This window comes from Cryptomeria japonica, chromosome 1, assembly GCF_030272615.1.
Source record: "Cryptomeria japonica chromosome 1, Sugi_1.0, whole genome shotgun sequence".
Lineage (NCBI taxonomy): Eukaryota > Viridiplantae > Streptophyta > Pinopsida > Cupressales > Cupressaceae > Cryptomeria > Cryptomeria japonica.
In genome coordinates, this window is record NC_081405.1 from 220,413,417 (window position 1) to 220,428,087 (window position 14,671).

The following is a 14,671-nucleotide window of genomic DNA, read 5'->3' on the forward strand; positions in this document are numbered from 1 at the left end:
TATTTATTAAACCTCAAGAGAAAATGCCTTTGTGATGTAATCCTTTGTCAATTAAATATGTATATGGAATAAGTTGTTAGTACTTTATAAATTAGATTTAACTATTTTAGACCCATTTATTTGAGGAAAACTGATAGCTGAAGGTCAATGCAGTAGACATGCTTATATGTTGAATTTTATCAGGTATAGCATTAAATTCTTTGCAAGACAATTGTACAGGGCCTCAACCGGGTTTGGTGATGTCTAACTCTGGGGAAGCACCTGAGAACCCAGGTTTGTTGCTGTCCAACTCCGGGAAAGCCCTGGATCAGCCAGGTTTACTGTTGTCTAACTCTGGTAAAGCACTGGACCAAACAGGGAAAAAGCAATATGTCAAGCAAGTTACTGGTAGACATAATGATACTGAGCTACATTTAGCAGTGAAAAAGGGAGATTTAGAGGCTGTGAAACAACTGTTGGGTAACGTAAAATCTAAAAATGGCTTACAGAGTCCTCAGGCAGATCACACAGTGATTGATATTGAGATGGGGGAGAGTTTACCAAGTCTGGTGGATGAAGTGAATGAGCTAGGAGAAACGCCCTTGTACCTTGCTGCAGAACAGGGGCATTTGGAAGTGTTAAAAGAGCTTTTGAAGTTTGCGCATCCTGAAACTCTTACTAAAAAAAATCGTCTTGGATATGATGTCTTACATATTGCAGCAAAGCAGGGCCACATAGGTAACATTCTTTTCAATTTTGTTCTTTTGAGAATTTCTTTTCATTTTCTTTGGTATCATTTGTAAAAGATCGTGGTATTTGAGTTTCATTATGTCAGTCTCTTCTTGTTTTACTATTATTTCCATCAGTTCTCCCTCATAATTTTATTTATAAACATGGCAAGAGACAAAATCTTTCCTACATGTACACAATTGTGGAGGCGAACAGGATAATGCAAGGTTTTCATTTATTACTCAGCTTGTAACAATTCTCTGCCTGTAATTTTTTCTGTTTTTGCATGGATAATTTAAACTTTAGGCAAAGTGAGATATACAGGCTCCTCTTCACACAGCAATGTAAGGTGGTGTTTTTGATTAATATAAGAATGGTTTGAAAATGACAGTTATATCTTCCCCAAAGTGCAGAATTAGGTGGTACGTGTCGGTTTTTTAGCTGGAAAAAAGGTATTTGAGGTGATAAGTGAGGTAATTACAAATCCTTTCACTAAGAAACTGTGTGAAGACACTTATGTTACATGTCTCACAGAGTATAGCTTTCCTAGTACCTATAACTTTAGGTGGTACGTGTCGGTTTTTTAGCTGGAAAAAAGGTATTTGAGGTGATAAGTGAGGTAATTACAAATCCTTTCACTAAGAAACTGTGTGAAGACACTTATGTTACATGTCTCACAGAGTATAGCTTTCCTAGTACCTATAACTTTCCAGAGGTGATATGGATCAATTGTAGGAGATGACAAGAAAAATTGCATGATTGGATTAGCCTGCAGGTTACCCTCACATGGTTGCTAAGCAAAAGCAAGAGCATAAAGGAAACTGACCTCCACTTATTTTCCCCTTTTCTCTTTCTAGCTGCTTATAAAGATAAAATTTGCACTATTCTGAGGGGAAATTGTGCAACTATGCATTACTTTGAATCTCTTATGCTGTAAATTTCGAAGTCCCGATTTATTCCTTTTTTGTCCCTAGTAGTGGTCAATGACAGAATGTCTAAGTTGTTTTTAACATGGCAGCGTATTGGTAGTATCCCATGTATTATGGTACTTAGTAGGATTTGAATCTATATAATGCCTGCTGTGCATCCTGAAAAGAGTTTTTCTTTTTCTAGGAAAATGCTTTTCTCCTTTTCCCTGCTTTCTTTTCATACATAAATGTCACATCTACTCAAGATAATACACCTTATTTACATCTTCTGTATATCTACCAGGATTTCATAACATCACTTAGACTGCTGGTAAAGGAATGGAAATGACACTGTATTTTGCATGTCTAAGTTTTTTCTGCTTCTCTTTTTTGAGCTTAACTTTTTTCTTTATGAAGATACAATTCCATTCCTTTTGTTATGCAATTTTCTGTCTAGTTCTCCATGAATGATTAGGGAGTGAAAACCGTTAGACTCCACATGTGTGACAGATGCAGCTGCTATTTCATATAGAATTATCTTAAGACTTCAAGAATTTGCCAGCAGGCTGCTTGTATTCTCTTGCCACACTGAATATCATTCATTTGCAGTTTGTTGATTTTTGCAATTTCATAGTGGTGAAAGTTCAAACACATAAAAAGTGTATCACTTAAGGCTAAATCTCATCGAATGAGCGCATTATTTCATATATGTGTATTTCTATGTTTCTTTTCAGGAACTGTTTCTGAAGTGCAGTGAGATTTCTACTCATTGTAAACATAGATGTGTTTTCAAACCCAAGCAAAGTGCTGTTTAATATAATGTGTATTAAATGGTCCAAAATATCTGTCATGCTGGAGGTGTATGGAACACAAGTATAATAATATACTTTTTAGATGAATTAGTGGGGAATTCTATTGGAGATCTTGCCCAAGATAATAGCACAATTAGAACATTACAGAATTTATAATCGATAAACTAACCTTAATGATCAAAACTGACTGCACATAAGAACCAAATACAAAACCAGCGGAGATACAAACTTCTCCTACCAGCAAAAATTATAAACAAAGGAGCTGAAAACAAGGGAACGCTTCTCCCAGCAATAATACTAATGTGATCATGGATAATTACAAACGAAAGGAATAGGAGGGAAACAACATACTCCCCAATGAAGCATACCAGAATTATCTGCTACACCCCAACCAGTCATGTCTTCAACCTGCACCACACTTGCCTGTTTATGTACACCCATCAGAGGATCCTACATTGGCATCCAGCAATAAAAAATGAATTTGGTGAAAAATTTCCTTCCTTCTCTGTAATCTGTTTATTTTATCTGCACAGAAGGGAGGGAATGTGTACTCACTTGAAACCTGCAGGTGACATTTGTTATGGGTCACCATGAGGCCCTCCAAAACATTTCCAACATCTGTACATAAAACTTTAAAGACCATTAAATGAAACCAGCTTAATTTCATTATTGTCCACCAATCCTCAGCTAGAAACTCCTCTTTCCTTGAGAAATTACCTTCCTTACAAAAGGACCCTGCAACCACCTTAGCTGCCTCCTCCATTTTAGCACTCAAGACCTCCACATCTCCAAACTAAGCAGAAAGGAGGAGGAGCCAAGTTTCTGCACTGCATTGTGTACTGCAGCCGCCAGCTTAGATACAAAGTCCTCCCAAATCGAAGCTTTAGAATGTGGCAGTCTAGAAGCCCCAAGAACATTATCTCCTAAAGCTGCCTCATCATACCCTAATGCTACCGTATTATTGCAGGTGAAAATGGAGTGTGGCTGTTTGTCAGATACTTGATCCTATCTTAGAGGATTGCTTGCCTTGCAGGCCCACCTCCTATATGTCATGGCACCGAAAATCTGAAAGATCCCCCACTCCATAGAACACAAATATTAATTGACAAAGCACAATTGATACTTTCTAGTTCCAATGCCAGCATGTTAAAATGATAATTAACAGAAACTTCTTCCATGGAACCACTTATGAATGGCAAATTGCTCACTGTAATAAATGTGTTTTCAGATGCTTAATCAAAGTAATAACCACCCCATGAAAAGAAAAAAAGGGATGTGGCTCCAAAAACATTCTTTCTGCATGAATGACATGTTATTGTACTAAATTTGTGGTCATGCCGTTACTTATTTACTAATTTCTTATTGTATTGTACGTAGAACCAACTAGAGGCCACAAGGCTTTTACAAAGTACGTGCAAAATTTTCGACATACCAGGGTGCTGAGATTTACAAGCAGGCCACCAGCTAAACAATTACAAATATTAGGCTATGATTATTTGGGACCTCGTGCATAGTGCAAGAGTCTTACTTGTACTGAAGAAAATAACCATTACAAGTTGTTAACATCAAATGTAGGGTTATGCACACTGTTATAATCCTCAGTTGCTCCCAAAAGGAGAGCAACCTTACTCCATCATGCGAGATAAAAGGAAAATAATTCTGCAATGATAGACAAAGGTGCCAACTAAAAGCCATTGTCATCATATAGTCAGCACATCAAGCAGCTCCTCTGAAGCAAACAAAGCACTTCAACACTGAAAAACAATGTGCCAGAGTAACCTCTGCTTCTAGTCTCAGATGAATTTGCCCCTCCGTTACAGGCTTCAATGATGCTTACAAATCTTTTCACCTCGGCTTACCTTGTAGATGCAGGGTAGGAGTTCTAATGCTCAACTTGTCCCTTCACAATTGTTAAATAAACAACGCTCTAGGTCAAGTTTGGAAGTGACCCTCCTACTTGCATAATCGTTATTTGGTTGTGGATGAGTATACTTTCTTGTTTGGCCTCTCCTCTCCTCTTCCGTGGCTGAAAAATTAATTTTTTTTTCCTTTTTTCCAAGTTTCTAAATATTTATCTTTCTCCTCAAACTGGATAGTCCTAAATATTGTATTTTGGAATCACCTCAATGACTAGTCATGTCTCCCAATGAATGTATAGCATGAGAAGCTATACATTATTCTCTAATTTGGCACATCTTTATACTAATTTTCTAAATCAAGTCAATGGAATTTTTTATCCTTGAATATTGCATTTGTTTCTTATACCACATATTGCAATTTTCAATATATGATTTGCAGGGTAGCACACTTACGCTGGTGACAATGATAAATGATGCACAGGTATTGTGAAAGAGATTCTGAACCTTCAACCTGGCCTGAGCAAAACTTTCGATTTATCAAATGCTACACCTCTTATTTCTGCTGCAATCAAGGGCCATGTTGAGGTTGTTAATGAGCTTCTTGCAAAAGACTGCCAGTTGATAGAAATTGCTAGAAGCAATGGTAAGAATGCACTGCATTTTGCTGCAAGAAGTGGTTATACAGAGATAGTTACAGCTCTTCTGGAAAAGGATCCGCATATGGTTCGAAGAGAAGATAGGAAAGGGCAGACAGCGTTGCACATGGCAGCCAAAGGTGCAAACTGCTTGGAAGTAGTGAAGGTACTCCTTAAGGTTGATCCAGCTATAGTTATGATGCCAGACAAAAAGGGTAACACTGCATTGCATGTTGCCACAAGGAAGAAGCGTGAAGAGGTGCTTTCTCTTTGTCCAATCTATGTGTTTTATCTTATTGAAATTTTGCTTGCTGTATATTTTAAATAAATATGAGAAGGATAAATGGTTTACAACTCTACCAATCCCAAAACTAAAATTTACTTCCTTTCAGTGCTGAAATCACAAAAGTGCACAATTATTCCCAAATATAGAAAATTCCATTTTTACACGCTCAGGTTTTACAAGAAAGCTATTTTGATGATCATGGCAACGAGTGTCAACATGCAAGTTTTAGTGACATATAACTGTTATCACAAAAGCTTGCACCCTTGCTGAGCTATCAACTCAGCAACCTCGTGAAACATGGAAACAACCCCGAAGTGTGGGACCTTGCGCAAGGGGGTTGAATCTCTAGAGAAGGCCGGCTTCCTTCTCAATTCAAGTGCAGGTGTTGAACCAACTCAACACTTCAAAACTTACTCCTAAGTCTATCCTAACAACTTACAGAGGAAAAGGGAAGAGATAAATGCTTAAAATAAAAGGAGTTGATGCACCAAGATAAGAGATTGTTTCTCTCCCTACCCGAAATGACACAAAGAATCAACTGAAATACCCAGGAGATGCACAAACTTCAGTTGTATGAGTGACCCCAATGCATGTATGGAGGTTAAAATTTGCTGAATGTCAAGAGGGAAGAAGGTTCCCCACAAGTCGCACTCAGAAATAAATTAACACAACATAAATGAGAGAAAAGCCACAAAACATACACTGCATACATAAGTTGAAGGAAGGCAAGAATGGTGATTTCAATTCATTATAAGGCCAATGGCCAAACTTACAGTTGCAAAAATGCAAGATAAATACAAGAGAAGTGAAAGAGCATAGAATAGCTCAAGCCAGCAAGGAGAGAACCCTTTACAATGAGGCCTAACAACCTTTATATAGAAAATTGGTTACAAGAGTGATCATGACCCTTGTGTGTCCGAGGAAATGTCAGTCTGAGAGTGCAGGGAAGTGCATGCACCTGACTTTCTGTATATGCAAGCAACCTAGCCATACCCTGAAAATGCAACCCTAAGAAGGGTGGATTGACTGACCTTCCAAAGTCAGAGCATGTAGACATGACATAAGTACCCCTCTTGATGGAAATCCTGCCAAAATCATTAAATGCACTCCTGTAGCTCCACAAAAGAAGGTGCACAAGTCACAAAAGTTGTCGGAGCATTTCTTTGAGTGCTAATCACGCCATCCGGAAGTGTTGCAAGCCGGAAGGAAGTTCGAGGACTTTGGAAATTCGGGTTCCGGAAGTGGGAAAGACAAGGAAGGAACTTCAGAACCTCGGCGTTCCGGAGTTCCAGAAAAGAGGGAAAGGCAACAGGGAAGGGACTTCAGAACCTCGGGGTCCCGGAGTTGTGGGGAACAGAGAAAAGGCAAGGAGGGAAGGAATTTCGGAACCTCGGGTTCCGGAGTTCCAGGAAAAGAAAGGGGCTAAGGGAAAGGAACTTTGGAACCTCGGGGTTCTGGAGTTCTGAAGAAGGCAAGGAAAGGGAACTTCGGAACCTCGAGGTTCCGGAGTTCCAGAGAACTGAAGAGGAGGGGGAAGGAAAGGGAACTTCAAAACCTCGGGGTTCTGGAGTTCCGGAGAAGAAAAGAAGAGAAGGCAAAGAGAAGGAACCTCGGAACCTCAGGGTTCCGGAGTTCCGGGGAACATGAAAGAAAAGGGAAGCAAAGGGAAAGGACTTCCTCCAAACAAGACAACACTTCTCACCTCATAATTCTTTTGCTTTTCTCCTTGATCAACTAGGGCAGCGCTGATCCATGGATCGTATCTCTGATCGGTTCTTACTGATGGACTAAGGGTGTCATGAAATGACAACAATAACTTTAACTGGATTTTAGCTATATAATTGGTTGCTTGAGGAAGGTGCATAGATTTTCAATATCAATGTGGTGTTCAGTTGTGAATTGTATTCCACAAGGTGTGGACTGTATTTTAGGATCAGATAGAAAGGAATGATGTTAGCATCAATGAGTAACTGAAGTAGGTCAATGGGACCCAAAAGTACATGCAGTTACAATAGAATAATACTAGGCTAGATTAGAAGCCTACAAGCCAAAAAGTGTCTCAGTTTACTTATGCCTGATAACATAAATTCATTAATCTTTCCGGGCCATATTTAAATTGCTGTTTGGGGCATGATGAGAGCCTTGCCACCATATAGCATGGATAGCACAGGAAATGGCTACACAACACATACAGTAATATCAAAGAGAAACAATTTTACATCCAACAATATTATTAAAATGCCAGATATGCATCATATATAATTGGTTGAATTGCAAAAGACACAAGTAATACAAACTGATGTTTGACAATTTCATGAAGTTCCAAGCAAGATTATCCAAGTTCAGTTCATCAAACATCCTTGATAAAGAAGATCATCCTATTTATGAAACTCCATATATGCCATACATGATGAAGGGTTCAGGTTTTAAAAAACAACTAGATCCTAAACAAAACAATATTTTCCAAGAGAATCTTGGATATCGGCTTTTATATAGAAAACAATATATATTTCCATTTATAAGTATAGTCGCAACATACGGTAATTAATTAGATAGAAAGAAAAATGAGAAGTCCTGTTGGTTCTTGTGAAATACACTAAAAACACATCTCATAGTATAGCATATAGGTCCAACTTAAAAGAGACACATTTAAGATTGATATTTCAATAGAAACATTCTTGATACCGTCAATGAAGAGTGACTGGAGTTTGATATTTTCATCCAAAAATTTTGGAAGGACTTTCAAACCAAAATTGACTCTTGGAACTTGGATGGAATTTGACTTCACATGCAACTAATGTTCTATATATTTTGATTTGTATTAAAACAAAAAGTTTTCTAAGTTTCTTTTTGAAAGGTGTTTATAGGTCAATGGGAATGGCCTAGTCTTCTTAATTGGCACACTACATAACAGATGAAATTTTGGGGATGGTGTCTCCAAAGACCCTTTGCCTGCATGGACAAATGGGGGACAGTTTCTACCATAGTTCCATGGAGTTTATTGGCAGGGGGACGCAAGGACAGGTTTTGAAGATGGGGGACCAGGGGCCTAAATTAAGCTCCAACAAACTAATACCAACCAGCCATGCGTGTGTAATTGTAGCAGCCTCATCAATTTGTGCTGCTTCATTTGGCTCTACATTCCACTGTGCTGTTGGAGACCTTTTTACAAAAGTGTCTTGTAGTCAATGAGACGCAAAGCACTATGTACAACCACAAGCTTCTCTGCTCTCCTAGAGGTAAGTCTTCTCCTCTTAAGAGAGTGGATGAAGTTATAAGTAGACTAGTTCCTCTCAATCATAGAAGAACTAGAAACCTGAGATAGCAAGTGAATGGCTAGAGTGGTGGTAAAATAAATCCGTCCATGACAATTCCACCGGAAAATTGGGTCCTTGTATGCCATAGTTTCCATATCCATCTTGATAACCTCAAAATAATCCCCAAGAGTGGCAAATTTTGTCCACTCCCTATGGATGATGCTGGCCTCCATAGGATAATAATCCTTTGGATGGCCCTACAGAGCCCTCCCTTCACCTCAACATCCTGTAAGGTTGTAACTCTACGAGGCCTCGACTTGTACCACTTGGGGTGCAATGCATAGGCAGCCATGTGCAAGGGAATGTCAAGCTTCTTCCATCTTTGATGAATGATTGGCTGAATTTCCTCATTGTAGAATGCTAATATGGGGTCCTTCTCTTGCACAACAGCCCTCATTTGGTCAAGCACAGTATCATTGCACTCAATCACCTCTCCAAGGCAAGGTGCATTGGCATCCACATATCTAATGACCTAGAAAATTGGAGTAATTATGGAGACTATATTTTGCATCACCCCCTAAAAATCAGTCTTTACTACATCCTTCACTTGCATCCCTTGCCCTATCGTGGACTCGGGCCACCGATTCCATTGTGTTGTCATAACTGTTAGTTGCAATGCCTCTTGCAACTCAAGCATTCTCTCCAAGAGAATGAAATAGGATGCATATCTAGTCTTGATAGGTTTCAAAAATTCCTTCTTAGAGAAGGTCCTAAAGAATACATGTGAAGTGTGGTGGTTGGAGATAAACATCTACACATCTCCATAGTATCATTGACCACTGCTTTGGTCCAATCAATCTTTCGCATGTCCTTGAGTGTATTATTCATGACATGCACACAACAAGGAGTCCATAATTTCTAGTGTTCCAAAAGGACGCATCCCCCAAAAATCCCTGCATCTCCTGTATGGGGACGTTTGCGAGACTCGGGGGCTTGGGGGAAACATCCTCCCCATAGCACCACCACCTCTGCCACCTCCACTGGGGGCACCGTTGGGTTACTTGCTATACGGCACATGCCATTACATATTGATTGGAACCTTTAACTTTGTGAAAACTAGTTTGCCTTTCATGGGGCACTTGTGGAGATGTCATATTGTGGATTTTGCCTTGAAGATCTTAGTTCCCCCACTGCGGCTCCGCCATTGTCCCCTTGCCATCCCCAAATTTAGGCTATTGGTCCTCTTGTCCCCAAAACCCGTGTCCCTACATCCCTCTATCAAGAAACTCCATGGAACTATGACAATTTCCCTATAGCTCTGCACACATGAGCTGCATCTGTCACTACTTGGACCACATTTTGTGGCCCAACCTCCTCAATAGAATCCTTGAGGATCTAAAATTGAAACTAAGCATCTTTGCAATGCCTTGAACAATCAATTTCCTTAAGAAAATATGAGCCCTCTAAACATGTAGCCATGATTTTGATAAGTGGGCGATGCTTAGTGTCCATCCATCCATCCTTGACTATATTGCATCCACATGCCATCCAACATTCCTTCATTTTCTCCATTAACACATTTATCTTGGAATAGTTTTTATCCAAGATTGCGGTCCTTAATTTTGTCTCCCTTGGTGGCACATATGATGGTCCTACCCTTGCCAATGTATCATCTGCGTCATTCTTCATCTACACATTGAATAATTCAACTATTGGGTTAGGGGTATCACTTCTCAACTTGCATTTCCAACTAGCCTCTGATGCATGGACCCTTGAAGAAGAACCTGGCATATGTGCACCTTGCCTTTGCAAAGTAGGAGTGGAACCATGTGGTTGGCTTTGATGACCCATCGGCCTATGAGACAAAGAAGTAGATACAGTAGCAACTGCATTGTCTTCACTAACATCCCATAGCTTATATACCTCAGCTCTGTATTTCAAGTTTTTTGGTGGCCCCCAAAACTTACATGCTTCCACACCTTTTCCTCAGATATGAAGGAGGGTGGGCTTTAACTTTGGTAGCTGCTATAAAATGGCACTTCCACAACCTTGTGCCCTCAGATGTCCCAAACTTGCTCACTAATTTTGTTGCAAATTGTTTAAAGGAGATTGACTCTTAGCAAATTCTGCCAATAATGTGGAGGGGCAATTCATACTTGCAGCTACACTTGCCATGGGGCTTATGGTTTGGGCTTCACTGTCATGGTCATCCCCTTCAGCCTTAGCCTCACATGCATAATCAGATTTAGCACTTTCACTTTGAACCTCAACCTTATTCTCATTCATCCCATGAGAACTCATTGCGACATGGCAATAAACAATTTAAAATTTATAAGTTTATAATTTTATAATTAAAATTCAGGCTATGCATGCAGCTTAATGCAAAGGATTAAGACAAAGATTTTCTTTTTGTTTTTCTTACTTCATGTCGCATGAAAAGCAAAGGCAGAAGATACATAAATAGAAATATTTGTTCTTAATATTTGTCAACCAAGGATTTCGCTTTTGTTTTTCTTACTTCAGGTTGAATGAAGCACAAAAGCAGAGGGAACACAAAAGTTTCATCCGAGATCGACGAATGTCAAAATAAAAAATAAAAAATTTGAACATATAATTTATAAACTATTAAAACTAATTTTGTAAAACAGTAAACTTAAAACAAAAAATTAAAAAAAATATGACAGCCTACAGCCATGTCTATGAATATGATGTTTATTTTTTAAAATTTCAAATTTCGATGTTGAGTTTTGATGACAATATGAACAATGAATATACTTGCAGCCATGTCTATGAGAGTATGAAACACACACACACATACATATATATGTATTTACTAATTGCATTAGTTTTCTTCAATAATTTTGTTGATTTTTTCATCTTTTGTTATTTCCACTTGTCTAGCATTGTGTCGGGTATTATTTTGTTTTATATTTTACTTTAAGTTGTCTTTAAAACATTGGCCATTTTTTATTTTTTATTTTTTATCTTTCCCTACTCTTCGTGCCACGTGCTTTTGTCTCTCTCTACCCAATCCTTCAAATACAACCTAGAACTTGTCTTAGTCTGCAATTTACCATCTTTCATATCCTGGCATTCTTTAAACATCTTGATGATGGATCACAAAGTGTGATCCAAAACGTTGATGCAAAAAAAGTCACAATCAAATCTAGAAGCAACTAAGATAGATAGTATGAAACAAATAAAAATACAAATATAAAACTAATTAAAAAATTTAAAAAAATTAAAAACAGTCATAAAATCTATCTTACGCTTGAAAAATCCTTGCAACTTGGTGTAGAATCCCTCTTCTTATTTCTCCATCTCAACCCTCTTGCACTTGCATCACTTCACTCTCACTCTTTCACTCCTTCACTCTCACTCTTTTGCTTTTCTCAACCTTGCTGTTGAAATGAATTTGTGAGTAAAAATGAGGATTATAAGGTGTTAAATAGGGTTTGGGAGGCTTTGGTGGGGTCTTGGCCTTGGACATTGTTTCCCCAAAAACGGGTGTGGGAGACGCCTGTGCATCCCTGGGACAGTCGGGAAACTCAAGGGAGAAAAACTTTTAAGTTGCCATCTTCATCAATTTTCTTTTTGACCATGACAACATCTTTTTTGCACTTACTATGTTCATAGCTTTGTTGTACACTTATACATATGATGGTGTGGTAATAGTTCCATTTTCTTCCACAATGAAGGAATGAGATCTTCGATGAACCAGATTTTTTCAATGCTTCAGCTAGTTCTTTTTCCAATTTGACCATTAATTCCTTGAGCTGTTGGTTGTAAGTTCTCACATGCTGATGCTTGCCAGGTGTTGTATATTTTCGCAACGATTTCATTGTCATCTTGGAACATTCTAACGTCTTCTTCAAAAGCCTTCATATTTCAGCTGGTTGGCTTAATCTTTGTATACCAGTCAATTGACACAGCTATGAGGATGGCTGGGAATGACTGTAGCCAATAAGTCTTATCATTCCATCCATGTGCTGCCCAAATGATTTTATAAGTTTTGCAATACCTCACTGGATCCTCAAATCCACTCCCATGAACTTGGAGCTATTAGGAAAACACTCAAATAAAGGGACTATCCTAGGCTCTGATACTAGGTAAGGGAACAATAAGCCCATTTGATACACTGAACGTAGCCTCATGAAGGAATTGTATAAACTGAGGCATAGCCTGTGTGGTCATAAATAATGTTTCCATGCATTATATGTTGCATCCTGATCAGCATTTATTACTTAGGTTTATGTCCTTATGTATAGTCAAGTGATCTGGTAAACAATTGTCTTTAGAGTGCAGTTCCACAAATTTCTAGCATGTGTATGTATGACAATGATGTGCAGTAGCTAGTGCCTCTTCCAATGAGTGCTACCCAATGGACATGCCATAATACCACTATTGTGATGCATGACACAAACATGGATGATTAAATGCATACTTAATTTTCTGTCTTATGATAAAAATTTAGTCTATGGAATGAACTAATGAAAACATTGGATATTTGTTTGTGGTGCTTAATACAGATTGTGAGAGAACTTCTGAAAATGCAACATATCAGTGTGAATACACTAAATAGATCCAATCAGACTGCTATGGATCTTGCAGAAGAGTTGCCTTACTCAGAAGCTGCCACAGAAATCAAAGCCTGTCTGGCAGACTTCGGTGGAGTTAGAGCCAAAGGTCTGAATCAGCCAAGAGATGAATTAAAAAAGACAGTAAGTGAAATAAAACATGATGTTCTCTATCAACTGAGGCAGACTGAGAAAACCAATAAAAATGTGAACGGTATAGCAAAGGATCTAAAGAAACTGCACAGGGAAGGTATAAACAATGCCACTAACTCAGTGACAGTTGTTGCTGTCCTGTTTGCTACAGTAGCATTTGCTGCTATTTTTACAGTACCCGGTGGCAATATAAACTCTGGAGAGGCTACAGTGGCAAATCGTGCTTCTTTTCAAATATTTTTTGTTTTCAATGCCATTGCTCTTTTCACATCTCTGGCTGTTGTGATAGTCCAAATCACTCTGGTAAGATGGGAAACAAGATCTCAGAGAAAGGTGGTTGAGGTGATTAACAAACTCATGTGGCTAGCTTCTGTATGCACAACTGTTGCCTTTGTTGCATCTGCATACATAGTTGTGGGTCGCCATGCTCAGTGGTTGGCCTTTGCCGTTACTTTTATAGGTGGGATAATTATGGTCAGTGTGTTTGGTACAATGACCTATTTCATTGTCAAATTCAAGAGGAGTCGATCTTTCAGGAGGCTGAGAAGATCTTCAAATAGTCGATCCAGCTCATGGAACTTACCTTCAGAATTTTCAGAGTCAGAGATTGATAGCCACAGGATATATGCAATTTAACATCTGCTGTTTCAACTGACATATCATGAATGTGGTTTATCTCATATGGGTCCTTCATAATTCATGTCATTTACTAGATTATGTATCTCTACAACTCCAAGTTATGTTTGATTGTGACGTGTATCCACATCTTGGTTCACTACCTCCATCTTCCCATCCCCACGTTATTTTCCTATTCAAATATTGTTTGTATAATTTTGGAGATACTTATATTTGCCCTTTTTGCCATTCGTATATTTCCCTGGCTTTGTAAAAGAAGGCTTCTAGAACATAGCCTCCAAGCATATTATGGTATTCACACAGGTAATTCTGGTTGCAGGTTTTGAGTTTATATAGAGGTTCATTATGCACACCTATAGCTTTGTATGGTACTGTATAGAAAAGTACTATGGGGGTCCATGCACCTTTTAAACCTCCCTGCAATGTTCCCACTTTTGCTTGTGGGGATCTCCAGTATTAAACTTCTACATGCCATGTAATTGCAATGGTCCAAATTTTATATGGACATCAAAAATGTGCTTTTCAGAATGTTTTGAAGATGCTTTCTTTGAATGTGACCTTGTCAATTATGAATGCAATACGATGGGAAGTGGTGGTTAATTTTCAGGCCATGGTAAGTAGATTCTGCATGAAAAAAAATTAATCCTAATTTTTTTTAGCTTAATCATCAGAACTTCAGTCAAAACAACAATCTCTGAATATGCTAATCTACAAATACATACTGCTGAAAATTTGAATACTGAAAACACAGGATTAAAGTATGAAACCTCCAACTCTATTCTCATTAAATTTGAAAAGGAATGCCTTGCACTGAAACGAGATTTTATAAATGAGACTATA

General features: G+C 38.4%; 1 protein-coding gene across 2 annotated transcripts in view; it reads left to right on the forward strand.

Annotated features, from left to right (window-relative positions):
• LOC131042879 (ankyrin repeat-containing protein ITN1) overlaps positions 1-14,368 on the forward strand; it is a 37,548-nt gene extending 23,180 nt beyond the window's left edge. For both annotated transcript variants that reach the window (XM_057976211.2, XM_057976210.1), the window contains exons 2-4: positions 184-717; positions 4,769-5,181; positions 12,995-14,368. In XM_057976211.2, coding sequence (XP_057832194.1) covers positions 240-717; positions 4,769-5,181; positions 12,995-13,831 — 1,728 coding nt within the window. In that variant the 5' untranslated portion in view covers positions 184-239 and the 3' untranslated portion in view covers positions 13,832-14,368. The remainder of the gene's footprint in view (positions 1-183; positions 718-4,768; positions 5,182-12,994) is intronic.
• The last annotated feature ends 303 nt before the right edge of the window (positions 14,369-14,671 follow it).